General features: G+C 40.6%; 1 protein-coding gene and 1 pseudogene across 1 annotated transcript in view; both read left to right on the forward strand.

Moving 5' to 3' along the window:
• Positions 1 to 3,597: 3,597 nt before the first annotated feature.
• On the forward strand, positions 3,598 to 5,455 carry LOC102858597 (annotated as a pseudogene).
• A 3,941-nt stretch (positions 5,456 to 9,396) lies between these two features.
• Positions 9,397 to 20,189, forward strand: part of LOC102845819 (transmembrane protein 35-like) — a 17,527-nt gene continuing 6,734 nt past the window's right edge. The window contains exon 1 of the mRNA XM_006901144.1: positions 9,397 to 9,672. Coding sequence (XP_006901206.1) covers positions 9,553 to 9,672 — 120 coding nt within the window. The 5' untranslated portion in view covers positions 9,397 to 9,552. The remainder of the gene's footprint in view (positions 9,673 to 20,189) is intronic.

Below are 20,189 nucleotides of genomic sequence, written 5' to 3' on the forward strand. Positions count from 1 at the left end.
TGTGTGTGTGTGTGTGTGTGTGTGTGTGCAAAGAAAAAACAACGCTTGTATTTTGAACCACTCATTCATTTTCTAGAAATTTATACTAAGAAAAAAATCAAGGACTTGGAAAAAAATTATGAACAATATATGCATCACAGGAATCCTGGTGGTGTGTGTAATCATTGGGCTGCTAACCAGCTGTTCCTCAGGAAAAAGATGCAGTAATCTGTTCTCATAAAGATTCACAACCTCAGAAACCCTACAAAGCAGTTCTATTCTGTACTATAGTTTTCTATGAATTGGAGTCAACTGGAAGACAGTGGAATTTATGTACATTTAAGGAAAGTTCAAAACTACATTAGAATTAAAGACAACTATGAGATATCATCTCACCCCAGTAAGACTAGCAAAATTTAACAGAACAGCGAGTAACAAATGCTGGCAAGGTTGTGGAGAGACTGGAACCCTTATTCACTGTTTGTGGGAGTGTAAAATGGTGCAACCACTGTGGAAAGTGGTGTGGCGCTTTCTCAAAAAGTTGCAAATAGAGATACCATTTGACCCAGCAATTCCCCTACTGGGAATATACCCTAAAGAGACCATAAACGACATCCAAGCAGACATATGCACACCCATGTTTATTGTGTCTTTGTTCACAAAAGCAAGGAGTTGGAAACAACCTAAGTGCCCATCAACAAACGAATGGGTAGAGAAGCTGTGGTATATTCACACAATGGAATACTATGCTGCATTGAAAAACAAGGAACTCATGCAATATTATTCAAAATGGGTGACCCTGGAGGACATTATGCTGAGTGAAATATCTCAGTCACAAAAGGACAAATGCTATATGGTGCCACTGTTGTAGAATGAGGCTGACATCAGGGTGGGGGTAAGACTGAGAAAAACTGGATAAATTATGCTTACTGTATTGAAGCCGATGAGGGAGAGAATAGTTTAAAAGTAATATATTTTAGGGCATTATGATTATCATAAGAGTCCGGAATGAGGGTTGCAGAGTGGAGTATACTCGGGGTGGGGGTGGGGGGGGGCTTGTGTACAAATGAAGGAGTTTTTCTTTTGCTTTTCAAGGAGAGGAGCAAACTGGGAGTGGGGGTGGGGTGGGCGGGGAGAAAAGTGCAACAATGAATGAATGGAAGTCCAAAATCTCTGTAGATGTTCATTGAAATTAATAATAAAAAAAAAGAACGGGGGGAAAAAAGCCCTGTTGGAAGATTAAAAAAACACAACTACATTAGAATTAATATTTATTGCTACATGACTGTAGCATGAGATTCTTTCCTATTTTTCACATTTTATAATGTATATTATACACTTTATCATGTCATTTTTAAAGAAAAACATTATGTAAATTCCTGTTTCTTCAGTATAGAACCAGTTTGTATCAAGTCTTTTCCAACTCATGGAAACTTCATGTGTGTCAGAGTAGAATTGTGCTGAAATCACCTTTCAATGGGCCATTCTTCTGAGGCACTCTGGGTATATTAAAACCTCCCACCTTTTGGGATTATCAGTCAAACACTAACAATTTGCGTCAGTCAAATATTCCTTTAATATATAAAGAATGCAAGGAATATGAGTTCTCTGGGTATGTATGAGAGAGAGAGAAGGCTTCTTTAAGTGCTCATTTTATTGTCATATTCAATATGTTGTTGTTAGGTGCCTTCGAGTCAAGCAAGACTCATAACAACCTTATGAACAAAAGATCTGAACCTTGTTCTATCCTGAGCCATCCTCACATTTGGTAACATACAAAAACCCATTGCAGCAGTCACTGTATCAATCCACCTGGTTGGAGGTATTCCTCTCCTTCGCTGACTCTCCACCCTTCCCAACATCATGTCCTTCTCCAAGGAATAGCATCTCCTAGCAACACGTCCAAAGTATGTGAGGTGAAGCCTCATCATTCTTACCTCCAAAGAGGACTCTGGCTGCACCATCTCCAAGACATATCTGTTCTGTTGGCTGTCCATAGGATGTTCAGTGCCCTTCTCCAATACCACACCTCAAAGGAGTCAATTCTTTTTCTATCTTCCTTATTCATTGTCCAGTTAGTAATTGTCCAGCTAGTAATCAGAAAGACTATGGCCTGAATCAGACACAATCAGACTGAATCAGTCTTCAAACTGATATCACTACTCTGATAGTATTGCTATCTTTTGTGAGGGAAAAGACAGAGATGGGGACACACCAGAATGGAGGATAGGTCAGAAAGCCTGAAGGCAGGGGGCTAAGAGCTAATATGCTCTGCCTTTCTGTGGTTTTATTGAGAATCACCAGAAAGCAAACAAAGGAAAATCACCATGAAGTAAACAACAACAAAGGATCATGAGAAAGTAAATCACAAGGAGAAATCTTTTGCAAATGAGGCCAAATTCTCCTCTCTTGTTAACCTTATGCTTATCTCAGGAGGGAGGGATTAGTAATACCAACTAAGAATTATGAAAACACCCAAGATCTGCTTTGGCACTTAACCTCTGTGAAGCCCAACGTCTGCCTAGGTGCTACAGGGGGAATTCTAGCTTGTATCTATGCCTCCCTCATTTCCTGATGCAGCATTTTGTTAAATATTAATATTAAAAAATAATATTTGGCTTCCCACACTCCTCAATAATTTGGAAAGGCTCCTAACTGCAAATTTTCCCAGTGCAATGTTTCTCCTTATTTCCTGACTGCTGGTACCAAGGGTTTTAATTGTGGATCCAAGCAAGATGAAGCTGTTGACAGTTTCAGTCTCCTCTCCATCCATCATGATGCTGCCTATTGGTCCAGTGGTAAGAATCTTTGTTTTCCTGACATTGAGATGCAATCCATACCGACGGCTGCATTCTTTGATCTTCTGCACTAAGTGCTTCAAGGATATTCAAGATAGAATGCTTAGAACATAATTCATCTTACTGAATTCTTTTCAGTCTTTGCTTTATATATATATATATATATATATATATATATATATATATATTTAAAAATCTCTTTTCTAACAAATCTCACTCTTTATTCTGTACAAGCCCACTAAGAAGATCTGTGTCTGTGGTTCAAATCTAGCAATTGCTCCACAGGAGAAGGATGGGTAACCTCCTGTGTAATTTACTACCTCTTAAAACCGGTTGGAGGGTCAGCTATGGGTCACTTCTGACTCCACAACTGACAAGCACACAATAACAACAATAATTCCTATAGTAAGAGTCCCTGGGAGACATGAACTATTAGGTACTCAACTACTAGATGTAACTTTGATAATTTTAACTCACCCAGAGACACTTCAGAAGACAAGCCTGATGATCTGCTTCTGAAAGATCGCAGACTTGAAACTCTATGGAACTATTCTCTACTATTCTCTGAGTCACTATCAACTGGACAGCAACCACCATCATTACCAGTGTCTAATTCAGTTGTATGTACATTGTAGGCATCCAGCAATTTTTCTAGGCTGAATAAAAATCAGAAAAGTCTTACTCTTTTACTAGAAGATGTAAATGCCCACTAAATCATAAGTATTACCACTCCCAGGGAGATTTTCACCTAAACTTATCCATTGTTGTCTTTTCCCCTCCCCAGTAGAAATCTGTTAGAATCGGGTACACAAAACGCACTATGCTAGGTACTTAGGGGGATATATAGAAGTAGCCCCTACCTTCTAAATATGTATAACCTACAGTGTAGTACATACAGAGGAGTGTTGCAGAAAACAAAGTTCTCACCAACAGTCAACATTATGATAGATAGAAAAAGGATTGAAGTTGTCAATGATCTTATTTGGCTTGGTTTAACAATCAACACCCTTGGAACCAGCAGTCAGGAAATCAAGAGATATGTTGCATTGGGTACGTCCATTGTTAGAGATCGCTGCAAAATATTTAAGAGCAATGATATCAGTTTGAGGAATAAGGTGTATCTGATTCAGGCTTCTGAGTCACCAATGAATAGGTGGTTTCTGAATCTGCTATGTATCAGAGATCTGGATAATGAATAAAGATGACAGAAGAAGAATTGATACCTTTGAGTTGTGATTTTGGAAAATAATATCCCATGGACTGCCAAAAGGGCAAACAGACATGTCTTGGAGAAGGTGCAGCCAGAGTACTCCTTGGAAGCAAAGATAGCAAAGTTTCCTCTTTCATACTTTGGACATGTAACTAGTTAATGGATGTCATGCTTGGAAAGATGGAGCATCAGTAAAGGAGAGGAAGACTGCCAATAAGATGGATTGACATGATCACTTCAGCAATGGGCTTTAGTGTGTCATGAGCATGGTACAGAATAGGGCAGGATTCAAGTCATACTAGACTAGAAGGCACCCAACAACCACATAATGTAATGCATATTGTTTTGGAATGCTAACTGAGATACCAGTGGTTTGAATCCACCAGTCATTCCTCAGATGAAATATGGGCAGTCTCCTTCCACAAAGATTTATCTCACTCACTGCTGTCAAGTCAGAACTGACTCACAGAACCCCCCCCCAATCAGGTTTCTGAGGCTGTAAATGACAAGAGGAGACTGCTCATCTTTCCACCATAGAACTGGTGGATTAGAATAGTTAGAAATGTTTTCCCATCTTTTTTTGACACTCAGAGAAGATAGAGCCCAAGTTCTGGGAGCAAACATAAAATAAAACATAAACAGATTCATTATCTCCATCCCCTTATCCCATGTCACTTGTGCCTTTGAATAGCTCAACAAGTGCCCCAAGCTATGGAACAGTGGTCTCTAATCACACCTTTGTAAGAGGAATTGACTTTAAAACAAATGGAAATAATTTAAGAAAAAAAATTTCCCTGGTATGGGTCAATAAAAGAAGTGAAGGTTGTAAATGGCAGAGCTGGAGTTCATCGCATTTGAAACACAAGAAGCAGCTAAAAAATTTTACAAGAGGCAGAAAAACTTAACTATAAAGATAAGAAACTGGGCATTGGTCCAGCAATAAGAAACAAGTAGGAATCACCTAGTTCCAGTATCTTGCCAGCAGATGGAACAATGTATCTAACAACTTCAACAAGCTATCCTTACATCTATCATAATGGTGTTGCTTATTTTCATACTCCAGAGATAATGTCTGTCCCACTACCTTGGTCTTCATGTTCTATGTCTAGTTCCCCTGTCACTGTAGCTCAACCAGTTTATCAGCAACCCACATATACCAGGCCTCTGCACAATGTCTATCAGGACAGTGGCAGTGGGGTATTCCATAGTTACTTTCTTCTTCTGCTCCATTCCTATATCTGCAACTTTTGGAGATTATTTATCAGGCAGTGGAAATTGCTTGCACAAGATGGTAGATGTATTTCTCCTTCACTATTTCTGATGGAATGAATCTTCAGGTCTGGAGACTTATTCTGATCATGGGGTCCAAACAACCTATTACCAGGCTTATGCTCCAATTGCCATTGCTGTACTTGAGCCTGTGATGCAACTTGAACCAATTAAAACAGTGTAGATCATTCATTATTAAGACAATTGGGTTGCTCTAATCCAGCTCAACTATGTTGTTGTCCCATGATCCTTGTATGGCCAAGATGCAACCTTAACGACCATCTAGAAGCTGCCTATTGTGAAATTTGTTGTTGATTTGTTGATTGCCATCGAGTTGAGCATGCCTCATAGGGATCATATGAACAAAAAGTCTGAAGCCTTTCTATAACTATCGTCATTTATCAACGTTCATAGAGTGTCCAGAGGCATGTCGTTTAGGAAGTGGATGCCAAATTTAGGATTAGTTAATACCTCACCATACTTACATATTCCAAATATAAGCTGTCTAAAATTGGTGAAATTTGCTCTTTCATTAGTTCTACAAAATTATGTAGGAAAATATGGCATGATGTTGTTGTTGTTGTTGTTGTTGTTGTTAAGTGCTGTCGAGTCGCAGGTGACTCATAGAGACCCTATGAAGGAGAGTCCTCAATGCTTTGGTGTCTTTCATCCTCTTTCCAGATTCATAGGGTTTCTGGAGGCAAGCTATTATGGAAGTGGATGCCACTCCTCCTTCCAAGCTTGTTTTAATCGGGGAGCTTCAGCCCACACTGTCTGCATTGGGTAACCAACGCATTTGACACATCAGCCTCACAACAACCACAAGTTACTGCTGTACAGCAAGTGGACACACCAGGGCTATACGACCTGATAGTATTTTTAATATGTCTTAATCTAACTAAAGTTACATTTTATATGAGATGTTTTATCTATTCATAAATAATAACTGTAATGAGACTAATAAAAGAATAGTCAGAGGTGTGCAATCTTTGGGTTAGCAGTACAACTCACTTAGAATTAGACCACCAGATTCCCTATATAATTTATTCACAACCTTGGAAAACAAGGGAGAAGTCTGTATTGACTGTCGATGAGCTCCTTAATCTATTTGTGGGGTACATCAGGAAGGTTGTTGTTGTTGTTGTTGTTATGGGCCATCAAGTAGCCTGCAACTTATAACGACACTATGTATGACAGCTTGGAATCCTGCCCTATCCTAAGCCAGTCTCACTAACTCAGACATACCTACTCCCATTAACCCAGTTACTGTGTCAATCCATCTCATTGGGGTCTTCATCTACTGTGCTGTCCCTCCAGCTTCTGAGCACAATATCCTTCTCCAAGGACCAGTCTCTCTTGGCCACGTGCCCAGAGTATGTGAGACAAAGCTTTAAAATCCTAGCCTCCAAGGAGAAACTTGCTTTCACCCTCTCCAAGACAGACTTTTTTCTCTTGGCAGTCCATGGTAGATTCAATACTCTTCTCCAGCACCGTAACATAAAGGCATCGGTTCTTCTTCTATTATCCTTAGTCATTGTCAAGCTTTCTCATGCATTATAAGTAATTGCAAAGACTATGGTCTGGATCAGACGCACCCTAGTCTCTAGACTGACATCGTTGCTTCTCAGTAATCTAGAAAAGTCTCTGAAAGCAGATTTTCCCAGTGTAGTCCGTCTTTTGATTTCCTGACTGCTAGTGCCAAGAGTGTTGACTGTGGAGCCAAGAAAGCTGAAATTGTTAATAATCTCAATCTCTTCTCCATCTATCATGGCGCTGCCAATTTGGCCCAGTGGTGAGAATCTTTGTTTTCTTGATGTTCAGCTTCAATCCATATTGAAAACTACGGTCCTTGACTTTCTGCAACAAGTGTTTCAGGTCCTCAGTTTCAGCAAGCAAGGTTGTGTCATCTACATAACTCAGGTTGTTGATAAATCTTCCTCCAATCCTGATGCCACATTCCTCCTCTTCAGAGAGTCCAGTCTCCTGAATGATCTGTTCTGCATAATGATTGAAAAGTTAAGGAAACAGGACACATCCCTGATGCTCTCTTTTACTGATTTTGAACCATGCCATTTCCTTGCTCTTTTGTTAGGACTGCTTCCTGGTCTGAGTATATAGGTTTTGCATGAGCACAATCAAGTATTCTGGGATTCCAATTCTTTTCAAGGGTAGCTACAATTTGTTGTGAACCACACAGTCAAATGCCTTTGCACATAGTCAATGAAACACAGATAGACATTCCTCTGATACTCTTTGCTTTCAGCAAGATCAGACTCTTCTAAACCCAGATTGTATTTCTGGTAGTTTGTTGTTGATGTACTGTTCCAGTTGTTCTTAGATAATCTTCAGCATGATTCTCAGGTCACCTTTTTGGGGGGGATGTAAACAGGAAAGTAGAAGGACCAAATAGGGAATAATCTCCACTGAGTCCTTATCATATATAAGCCCTGTGCTAGGCACTCTACATACATGAAAGGGTTACAACAATCCTTTGAGACAGGATATTTGCCTATATTTTATAAATGTGGAAATGAAGTCTTATCAAGGTTAAGTAATTTTCCAAAGCCACACAATTAATGGCAGCACTAGGATACCAACAGTGGACCAACTGGGTTTGCCTCTGAAGACTCCTCTGTGCTCTAGTCAACAACATCTCTCATAAAGTTATGAGTTTGTGTGTATAATTACAGCACTAAATAGTGTCAAATGTCACGCTATTGTTAGTTGCTTTTGAATCAGATCCAACTCATAGTGAACTTATATGTAACAGAAAGAAATATTTGCCCTGTCCTGTTCCATCTTCAGAGTCGTTAGTATGTTTGAGTTCAATGTCATGCTAACTAGACAGAATGTAATAGGAAAGGTTAAGAGCCTAGGCTTCAGAAATGATTGCCTAGATTTAAATATCAACACTCTTTTCTATTACTAGTTGTACAGTCTTATGCAAATTATTCAACTTTCTTGTGCCTCAGTGTCTCCATCCATAAGGTAAGCATAATCCCCGTGTTGTTGTAGAAAACAAATGAGTTAATGTGTATAGAGGACAGTGTCTGGTGCCTAGAAAAAAACCCAGTAAATGTTGGATATTAGAAGAAATAAGAGGAAGGAGAAATCATGTCCAGGTGGCTATGACATTAAAGGATAGAGAGTGATGGAGTGAGAAAAGCATCTAATCAAAGAACAGTGTCAAAACTCAGATTGTAGATAGTAGATGAGGAGAGGCACATGACAGTGCAAAGTTTTGGAAGATTGAACCAAAACCAAATCAAAACATGTTGCTATTGATTAGATTCCAATTCATGGCAACTTTGTGTCACAGAACAAAAGAGCTCCCCAGGTTTTTTCTTGGCTTTAATCTTTAAGGAAGCAGTTCACCAAGACTTTCTTCTGTGGCATCACAAAGAAGAGTTGAACCACCAACCTTTCACTCAGCTGTTGTGGTGATGGCTGGTGTACTGTTAAGTCAGAAATAACTCATAGCTGACCCTTCCGTGGGTTTTCGGAAATGGTTTAAGCGCAGCAGAGGAGATTGATTGATTGTCCATCTTATTTCCCTGGAGCAGCTGGTGGATTCAAACCACGTGGCTTTGGTTTGGCAGCACAACTCCTTACCATTAAGCCACCAGAAATTCCTTTTTCACTTGATAATCCAATGCAGATCCTTTGCACTATCTCAGGACTGTCCAAAAACAGGGGTCAAAATGCGGAGAATCTTGAATGACAAAAATAAAAGCTCTGGAGTAATGGGAACCATTAGAGGTTTTTGAGGAAGAGAAAGATAAGGCCTTCTTGGGCAGCAGTCAAACCTGGCAATTTTGCAGTTTTATCCTTAAATGCTGCCAACTTTGGAAGCCAATAAGTCTTTGAAATTCTACTTTCAGGAAAGCAAAAGGTAAGAGAAAGGGAAAGGTGGAAAACGGAGTGAATAAGTAAAGCAAAAAATTAGGAACCTGGAGGGAAGTGGCAGAAAGGTCTTTCCTATTCGACGTGGGACTTCCCTTTTCCTAATTATGACTTGAACTTTCTGCCTCAGTTTAGGGCTCCCTTTAATTTCCAAACAGTTTTTGGCCCATAGGAATGAAAAGTAGGGCATTAGGACCCAGAGATTGTTATAGCGAGAGAGGCTGAATCTCATCTCTCAATTTTTCTCTAGAGCTCCCTCCTCCCCCTTTGTCATTCTAGCTGCCTGCTGCCTCCGCAGCGTCCCTCTTGCTCTCTCTGAGATAACTGCCTGCGCCTTAGACAGGCAGGGTGCACAAAACCGAAGGTTTAGTTGGCATCTGCCTTGGTGACCCCATGGCATCCCCCAGAACCGTAACTATTGTGGCTCTCTCAGTGGCCCTGGGACTCTTCTTTGTTTTCATGGGGACCATCAAGTTGACTCCCAGGCTCAGCAAGGATGCCTACAGTGAGATGGTAAGTAAAGCAAATGGGTGTTGAGAGGCGAATCTCCAAGGCACTGGCTAGCTCTTCTCTCTTTCTCTCTCTCTCTCTCTCTGTCTCTCTCTCTCTCCTTTTGCAATCTCATTCCCTTACCCCTACCTCGGACCCCTTCCTTGTCCCCAAAACTTTATGGCTTTCAGCAACAGCTAGGCAAGGATTGCATTTGTGGGTTATGCGGTGGTGGGGGTGGGGGGTAGCAACTGTTCTAGAGCCACTGAATGCCAGTTGGGGGAGGGGCTTCCCAGTGAGAACCCCCTACTCCCAAAAAACCAGAGAGCGGAGCCCTGTATAGCACCTATAATTGAGAAAAGTCCTTCCCTCTTCCCAGTACATGCCCAAAGTCCAGGCAACCCAATCTATAAGTTCAATTCCTTGCCTTGGAGCAAAGAGTTTAGCAAGCTAGAGAGTTTATTTATCTTAGGGAAGAACAAAGGGGAAGGAGGGAAAGCTGGAGACGGGACTACAAAAACCCTGCAGTTTTGAGGGACTACCTAGATATTCCTTAGCCTTGCCCACAACTGAGTGTGTTTTCCTAGCCGCCTGGGAATCTTATCTGTATCCTTAAAACAAAGCAGCGCCGAAATAAAGGTCACTGGGTGCCTGCTTTTTTGCTGGGCTGCATTTGGAGGGGACGTGAATTTGCAAAATCTGTGAAGTCTGCCTTATTTTCCCTCCCCTACAAACCTATCTGTAATCTCCATCTGGCTTCCGGTGGATACTCTGGGCCCAGCCCTCTGCAGAGTTGGAATCACCAAAGGTGACTGGCCAGAACATCTCCTCTGCAACCTGGGGGCTGGGCTGCCCGCCTCAGTTGAGCGTGATGGGGACTTGCTCTTCTGCTGTGGAGTACTAGGCAATGGCAAGGGATCTTTCCAGCACTTTCAGTCTCATGCCTCTCCCCTCTCTGTCACTTTTCCCTGCCACAGCACAAGGGAACCTACTTCTCACTGCCTTTACCAGGCTACCAGTAACAGGAGGGAGCCCAGGACTGGGTTCTCAAGGTCAAGAAGGAAAGGAGCTTAGGGGAGAAAAAGAAGAGGCAAGAGGGACTCCTGTTAGGGCTGAGGAAAGGGAGCAATAGCCCCGCACATTGAGAGGAATAGAAGGCTCTTCTGGAACCCACTGTGGAGCCTTCCAAAGCCCCTCAATGTGAACTGAAAATGGATGGAGATTGGCAAATTGAAGATGCTCTGAAAATGTTTATAGGCAGCTCTGGCTTTTGTCTCAGAATTTGAGCTGATGCTTTCTGTTTCCCTTACCAGAGGGTCACCTTAGAGTAGGAGATGGGTGACTGGGATTCAAAGGTCCAGCTCTAGCTGGACAAATCCCAGTGTGTTACCTCTTTTTTCCTCCCCTCCTCTCAGTGTGTTTGACCAGATGGAATTGAAATCAGGTCAAAATGAGTATCTGAAGAAGCCTGCACTGGGGAAGGGAGTGAAGGGTGGGGCAACAGAAGCCATCAAAGGGTTCAAAGAGGGTCAGGTAAGAAAGATAGAGGGAAAATGCCTCTATATTTTTTTATCTTGACATGTATGCATTTGCATATATATTTGTAAGTGCGTGCACCTTGCATATTATTTAGCTTTCCCCTGCCTTGGAAACTGGCTATGCTTCTTCAGTATATGGAAACTAGACAAATTGGAGATGCTCAGAAAATATTCTCAGATAGCTCTGGCTTCTTCCTCTGGGTCTGAGCTCATACACCCCAGACTCTGCTCAACTGATTTAGAGGACCCCCAAGCTGCACCCTATGGATAGTGTTAAGCTCTGCAGGTAATCCAACTAAGATGGAGTCACTGAGAATCTTCCTAGCAGCTTGGCAGGAACTCACAGGAGTACTAGTCACAAATGGGTTTACCGTAGGCTTTCTCCTTAGGAGTGGGGCTGTTATCGTCTTGTGAGAGATGGACAAAACAAACATGATGATTTCATATCATACGAAGAGACATACTTAAATTAGCCTAACACAGCAGTGCAGAACCTGACTCGGACACGCTCTCTGTCTCACTCGCTCTCTGTCTCTCACTCTCTATCTCGCTCTGTCACTGTGTGTGTGTGTGTGTGTGTGTGTGTGTGTGTGTGTTTCTGTGCTCCAGGCATTTGGAGGAAATGGAGGGATTATTACTTTTAACTGGGAAAGTAGAATTCACAGCAGTAACAGACTTGATAATTTTCAGACTGCCCCTTTCCAGAGTTCCTTGAGCACTGGGCCACAGCTGGAATAGTCTCTGGTTTCTGGGCTTGGTCCAAGTTTTATTCTGGATCCATCAGAAAAGTTGAAATGCAGCTCTAGTACAAAGAAGAGGCTCAATATATATATTTGCTGAATGGATACGTGAATGAATGAGTCCTTGTAGCTTATTTTGGCCACTTACTACCCTTCAGATTTCTCTTTTTTGTTTATTCTCGATTATACAGTTCAGGAGCCATTCCCCACCCCCCTTCATCTTCAAAGAGAGTTGTAGACCCTAAGAATCCCAACCCTACATAAACAATGGTGATTATCTGGGACGTTCTGTTTTTCATTGAGGAGTAAGTCCTCTGCTTGGAGTTAGTCGTGTATTCATTTACAGTAGCTTTTCTTATAAAAAGCCAATGTATTGTGGCTGTTGTTTCAGGATTACTTGTTTTTTTAAACATCTCTGTGAGACAGTTCATTTGCTTAGTTATTCTCATTTTATTAATGGATAAACTGAAACAGTACAAGCTTAATGACTTACCCAAGGTCTTAGGGTAAATTCTTAGAGTTAGAAGCCAAATCCATGATTCAGTATTCCCAGTAGTGAGGGGTTTTGAGCAGCAGGCTGAGGTGGGGTGGGGTGGGGTGGCAGGAGGTGAGAGGGTGGGGGTGGAGGGTAGGAGAAGATCTCAGAACCCACAATTGATTCTTGGAAATATTTGAAGCATTCTTGCTCCTTTTTTATTTTTTTTAAAGTATCAGTTCACCTACACAAATCTATATTTAAAGAGCTATCTAGAGTCCTCACCCATAAAGAGTTGTGCTGCTAATCCAAAGGCTGTACCTCTCTGGCAATTCTAATTCACCAGTGGCTCCTAGGGGGAAAATTGGACAGTCTCCTCCTGTAAGATTTACAACCTGGGAAACCCAATGGATGGTCAGCTATGAGTTGGTTCTGACTCAGTAGCAATTTTGATAAGGTGTATAACTTCCCAGACTGCTAACCAAGAGGTCTGTAGTTGGAATCCAGCAACTGCTTCTTGGAAGAAAGTTAGATAGTCTCCTACCATAAAGATTTATAGCCTCCTATAAATTTGATGGGTCACTATGAGTTTGGTCTCGACTAGGCAGCAGTGGAAAATGCAATCTATATTCGGAGGGGAGAGAGTGTTCTCTTTAAGACAGAGTTTTCAAATTTAGATTTTTAATTTGCTTTTCTATTTTTTCTTGTTGTTCTAGAATGATAATTGTTGTGCTTAGGTGTGAACCCCTCTGTGGAGATTCACTGGTGAAAACCAAGGAGTCAAATGACTATGTTCTTTCCTATCTCTAGTAGGGAAGCCGGGAAAGTTTAGTGGAAAGAATGTAAGCTTGAGTCTTAGAACTCTTGGTGCCTCAGTTTCCTCATCTAGAAAATGGAAATAATATTATTTACCTCAGAATGTTATTGTTAATATTAGCTGAGAAAATATATTCAAGTGTTCAGCACAGTGTTTGCATATAGCTAGTGTTCAAGAAATAATCTTGATGAGGTGATGATGATGATGATGAAGATAATTGATTCTGTCTTATGGGATAGTTTCCTGTCTAAGGGGATATTTAGTTGAAAGGAATGAAATCAGGCATTTATAAGAGCAAGAGGCAATTCTCATGAATCTTCATGAACTTTCATGTAATCACCTAACATTGAAACTCCTCACTTACTGCTGTGAAATTGGTACAGTGTATCTCATTTAGAAGTTCCAGAAGCATCACTGAATAGCCTATTTGCCATGTGTTGCCCCACATTTGCTCCAGATTTAACAAATGTCATTGTAGAGTACTCTAAACACTATATGAACTCATCACAACTAACCACTCCTTCAGCTAAATGTCATCATTAATTCCATTGAAATTGAGAGAGAGCACTTACAAGTGTTCCTGAGTAGGTTTGCTTTTGGGGTTTGGTTTTGTTTTTTTGTTTTTCTTTTTGCAGTAACTGGGAACACATGAATGATTGGTTTGCTCTAAATTTTATATTCATACTCTTTGTATCAGTGCTTTCATCTCATAGACACAAATGAAATGGTAAAGAAGCACTCACTGTTTTTCATGATGATGCTACTGGGCTGATTGGCAGCATTATGATAGATGGTGAAAAGATTGAGATTGTTAACAGCTTCCATTTGCTTGGCTCCATAATCAACACTCTTGGTGCCAGCAGCCAGGAAATCAAGACATGAATTGCACTGGGAAAGTCAAGGACCTCTCCAGAGAACTGAAGAGCAATGATGTCAGTCTGGAAACTAAGGTGCGCCTGATCCAAGCCATAGTCTTTACAATTGCTTGTTATGCATCAGAGAGCTGGACAAGACTAGGGATGATAGGAAGGGAATTTTTGGCTTTGAGTTGTGGTGCTGGAGAAGAGTGTTAATATACCATGAACTTCCAGGAGAACAAACAGGTTCATCCTAGAGAGGGTGAAGCTGGGCTGCTCCTTGGAGGCAAGGATTCTGAAGCTTCATCTGACATATTTTGGGCATGACCAGTCCTTGGAGAGGGTCATCATGCTTGGAAATGTGGAGGGACAGAGAAAGAGAAGGGGATCATTGTTGAGATGGATTGATAAAGTGACTGGGATAATGAATGTAGATGTGTCAGAGACAATAAAGTTGGCACAGGATAGAACAGGTTTCAGGGCTCTTGTACATAGGGCTGCTATGACTTGCAAGTGACTTGACAGCACAAAACAACAACAAAATTGAAATTAATGTTATAAAACAAAATGTGCATAAATAGTTGAGTGGAAAACCAATTTGCTTTATAGATTTTCACTTAAACCACAATTAAAAATAATTTATTAATTTACACAATGATCAGGAAATAATTACTGTGGTTTATAAATTAATGGATCTCTACTTGTGTGGTTTTTTTAACACTGTGTGTGTAAGACTTCAGTTTATGCTATGATTTTAAGCTTCTATGACTGATTTTCCTAAATGAATACTCTTCTAATTTGAACATAGAAAAACTAAGATAGTAAGCTATTAGTAACTTTCTATAAGCAACTATAAGCATCAGTAAGGCGAAACTAAAATTGGAGTTTAGCTTATTTGAAGAGTCCTCCAGTCCAAGAATATAATTGGCTTTGATCAAAAAGATTTGAAAAAAGTCTGATTCAGGGTCTGTGTTGTTACAGTGGAAAGGACAGACTTAATATTAAAAGTAAGAGCCTTTTGAAAATGTGTCAGTCAACTCTCTTTATTTTTATTATGCGTACAAATAAACTCTTGAGGGATGTATTACTATAGACTCAAGATATGTGACCCTTCCATTGTTAGAAGTGAGTTAGCTGAGACCAAACTGAATGATAGAGTTTTGCAATAGTAGGATTCTTTTAATGTCCTCATCCTACTCCACAAGGAGGAAGGGAATGGAGGGCTTCCTGTAAGTGCCCATCCAAGCTTAGACCTATCTTTGACAAACTAGATATTTGCTGTCTGGAATCCTGGAGAAAGTAGTCTGTAGAGTTTCATCCCTCTGGTGGCTCAAATCCACCAATGGCTTTGCAGTACAAGGAAGAAAGATTTATAGCCTTAGAAACCCAATGGAGGGTCAGCTATGAGTCAGTTCCAACTTGGTAGCATTAAGTTGAGGGTACCTACTTAACTTTGAACTAAAGATTTAATGAAATGGCTTACCCACATTCAATTTTCTCTTGAGAAAAGAGGAAAGAAAAGAGGCTACAGCGATATAAAATAATCTGCAGCTGCAGTTTAGGACGTTAGCTAGACTGAGAAATATGCAATTGCAAATGGAGAAAGGGGGGAAAATCCCACTGAGGAACTAAGAACTTGATTTAAAGAGCTAAAATTTGACCTTAGAAATACAGATTTCATTTTAGTACAGGTAGGAATCTGTTCTTGAATGATAAGAGTTTAGCCTTGGCCAAAAATATGTATTTCCAGAAGCAACTCAGTCAGCAACTAAAGACTTGGCTCAGAACTGACTGACTGCAAGAAACTCATCTTACCTCTTATATTCATTATGTCAGAAGCTTACCCTTAAGGTTTGAGAGCTGTCTCATGAGGAAGTGTATGTGTTGCTAATTAGAAAGTGTACTTAAAAATACTAAGGATGAAAACAACTACGAGATATCATCTTAACCCAATAATAATACCAAAATTCAACAGAATAGCAAAGAACAAATGCTGGAGAGGTTGTGGAGAAACTGGAACCCTTATTCACTGTTGGTGGGAGTGTAAAATAGCAATCACTATGGAAGGTTGTATGGCGCTTTCTCAAAAAGTTGCAAATAGAAATATCATTTGGCCCAGAAATTCCACTACTGGGAATATACCCTAAAAAAATCAGTACTGTCACCCAAACAGATATATGCACACCCATGTTTATTGCTGTGTTGTTCACAACAACAAAGAGTTGGAAACAACCCAAGTGCCCATCAACAAATGAATAGTTGTTGTTGTTGTTGTTGTTATGTACCATCCAGTCGCTTGTGACTCATAGCGACCCTATGTACAAGAGCCCTAAACGCCGTTCTATCCTGTGTCAACCTGGCCATCTCAGACATACTCATTCCCAACACTCCATTCACAGAATCGATCCATCTCATCAAGGGTCTTCCTCTCCTGCGCTGTCCCTCCACTCTCCCAAACATGATGTCCCTCTCCAAGGACCACTCCCTCCTTGCAACATGCCCAAAGTATGTCAGATGAAGCTTCAGAATCCTTGACCCCAATGAGCATTCTAGCTTCACCCTCTCCAGGACAAACCTGTTTGTTCTCCTAGCAGTCCATGGTATATTCAACACTCTTTTCCAGCACCACAGCTCAAAGGCATCAATTCTCTTTCTATCATCCCTATTCACTGTCCAACTCTCCGATGCAAAGCATGTAATTGTAAAGACTATAGCCTGGATCAGGTGCACCTTAGTCTCCAGCCTGATGTGGTTGCTTTTCAGTACTCTTGAGAGGTCCCTCACAGCTGACTTTCCCAATGCAACTCATCTCCTGATTTCTTGGCTGCTGTTACCAAGAGCGTTGACTGTGGCACCAAGCAAACTAAAACTGTTAACTATCTCATTCTCTTCATCATCCATACTGATGCTGTCAATTGGCCCAGTGGTAAGAATCTTTGTTTTCTTGATGTTGAGCTTCAATCCATATTGAAGACTGCAGTCCTTGACCTTCTGCAGCAAGCACTTCATGATTCTTCCACCAATTCTGATGCCACATTCCTCCTCATACAGCCCAGTGTCTCAGATGATCTGTTCTACATACAGATTGAAAAGGTATGGAGACAAAATACATCCCTGACGGACCCCCTTTCTTGATTTTGAACCATGTAGTGTCTCCCTGCTCTGTTCTGATGACTGCCTCTTGGTCCAAGTATAGGTTTTGCATTAGCACAATCAAATGTTCTGGGATTCCCATTCTTCTCAGAGTCAGCCATAGCTTGTTGTGATCCACACAGTCAAAAGCGTTTGCATAGTCAATGAAGGACTGGTATTCTCTGCTTTCTGCCAAGATTCCTCTAACATTAGCTATAATATCCCAAGTGCCACGACCTCTTCTAAATCCAGCCTGCACATCTGGCAGTTCTTTGTTGACATATTGTTCCAAAAGTTTTTGGATAATTTTCAGCAGAATCTTCTTGCATGTGATGTCAATGATGAGTAGAGTAGCTGTCATATATTCACACAATGGAATACTATGCAGAACTGAAAAACAAGGAACAAATGAAATACTATACAAAATGGGTGACCCCAGAGGCCATTATGCTGAGTGAAAAATCTCAGTCACAAAAGGACAAATATTGCATAATGTCACTGTTATAAAACAGGACTGACATGGAGGTTGGGGGAAACTAAGAAAAGAGGGGATAAATAATGGTCACTGAATTAAAACAGATGAGGGAGAGAACTGTTTAGAAGGGATATATGATTGGGTGTTTTTGTCATGACTGGAGTCCAGAACAAAGGCTGCATAGTGGAATGGACTTGGGGGGAGGGATTGTATAGCAATGAAAGACTTTTTCTTTTACTTTTCAAAGAGAAGAACGAACTGGGGTGGGGGAGAGGTGGGCAGGGAGAAAAGTGCAACAATGAATGAATGAATGAATGGAAATCCAAACTCGCTGTAAACTTTCATTAAAATGAATAATAATAAAATAAATAAAACAAATAAAAAAGATTACAACAAATAAATAAAGTGAATAGATGATTAGGTATTACGTGCATGACAACAGTCCAGAATAAGAGCTGCATAGTAAAGTGGACTCTGGTAGGGTGGGAATTGTACAACAATGAAAGAATTTTTTTTCAAAGAGAAAAGCGAACTAGGGGTGGATGGGAAGGAAGGACAATGTGCAATAATGAATTCATGGAAATCCAAATTCTCTATAAGCTTTCATTAAAATCTCAGTTAAAACTTTTAAAAAATACTAAGGAAACCTCCTGGATATAGCTAACTCTCCCTAATGTGTGTTGGAGGAAGTGCAAGCAGGGTGCTCCTTGGGGCAATGCTGGTGAAATTTAGGCTCACATATTTTGTTGGTCTTGCTGTTAGGAAGGACTGATCCTTGAAGAGAGATATCATTCTGGGAAAGATGGAGGGAGGGTCAGAGAAAGAGAAGAGGACCCTCAACAAGATGGATTGATACAGTGACTCTAACAAAGGGCTCAAAGGATGTCTTCCTCCTCCACCTCCATGTGTGTGGCCCCTTCCCTGCCCCCATTCTGTTATCATCATCTGAGTATAGAGAGGGAGGGGTGTGCAGGTTATATCTAGGTTAATAGTAAGAGAAAAGGAGCAGGCTTCTATTAATGGTTTTCCTAACCACAGTTTAGATCACCTCTCTATGAACCTGGGGTCACTATGAGTCACCTATGACTCGAGGGCACTTAACAACAACAACAGCATAGTGAGAGATAAGTTGGCCTAGTGGACAGAAAGTGATGCTACTAAGCCAAAGGTGGGTGTCTTTAGTCTGCGGCCCTCAGGCCTGTTTTTAATTGTTTTTGGTCAAATATTCTCTCCACTTGCTGTACAGAGGTAACTCATGGTTGCTGTGAAGCTGAACACTGTGACACTGATGTGTCAAATGCGAGAATGGTTACTCATGGTGGACAGTGTTTGGTGGAGCTCCCCAATTAAAACAAGCTTGGAAGCAGGAGTAGCATCCACTTTCGAAATAGCTTGTCTCCGGAAACCTTATGAACCTGGAAAAAGGATGAAAGTTATATAAGTGTTCAAGTCTTTCGTTCATAGGGTCTCTATGAGTCATCTACAACTCAAAGGCACTTAACAACAACTCTGCATTAAGTCTGGTTCAGTTCTTCCCAATCTAGGGCTATATTCTACCTACTGGTCAACTTTTTCTCCAAATTTTACTCTAAAAATCCATAATTTTACCCTAAGATGAAGAAGAACAACTAATGCTTGTTTCCTATGTGTTCATTTCCTGTGTGCTTAGAAACAGTGTGAGGACTGGAGGGAAGTGAAATTTTAAACCAAGTAGGACCTGATTTTGCTGAGTCGCAAATGACTCTACGGCACATAACAACAACAGGACCTGATTGGGCCAAGATGTGAAAGAGCAAGGCAAGAAAGGAGAGTGAAGTAGGACTTGGAAGAGCAGGGGAAATATTTTGCCCTTATTTATGATTTTGGCATTTTATTAATCATATGTATTATTTGTTATTAAATTTCTTGGTGTCCCTTCAAATTTTGCCCTTAGAACAAGTAATCTCACTTGTTTCATCCATTCCTTGCCCTGCTCAAGAAACTGAGACTCAGAGAATTTAAATTATTTGCCTATTGACTGGAAAGTTGTAGAACTGGAATTTTAACTCAGTTTTGTTTGAATCTAAAATTCATGCTTTTTTTTTTTACAACTAAAACATCAGTCTTTTCCTCAGAGATGATTATTCATGAGCTCTGGTGGCCTGGTAGCAAGAAACTATACTGCAATCCCAAAAGCACCTGGTTCGAGGCCAGTAGCTGCTCTGCCAGAAGGAAAGGCAATCTCCTCCCATGTAATTAAATGCCTCTGAAAACCTGCTGGAGGGTCAGCTATGGGTCGGTTTCAACTTGATGGTACACAACAATTCGTGATAATTAATTAAGGAAATAAAGATGCATTCATTGTTCAGAAGTGAGAAAAAGGGGGGTGGGGGAGACTTAACATTTATTTCAAACCTAGAGTGTGTAGAATTCTATTCAAGGTGGATCATGGACCTAGGACTAAAACCAAGGACTATAAAATTCATTACAGAAAAGCTAGGAACAACACTAGAAGTCCTAATCCACAA

Source organism: Elephantulus edwardii, unplaced genomic scaffold (assembly GCF_000299155.1).
Source record: "Elephantulus edwardii isolate Elephantulus edwardi_28Jun2011 unplaced genomic scaffold, EleEdw1.0 scaffold00310, whole genome shotgun sequence".
NCBI classification, from domain to species: Eukaryota; Metazoa; Chordata; class Mammalia; order Macroscelidea; family Macroscelididae; genus Elephantulus; species Elephantulus edwardii.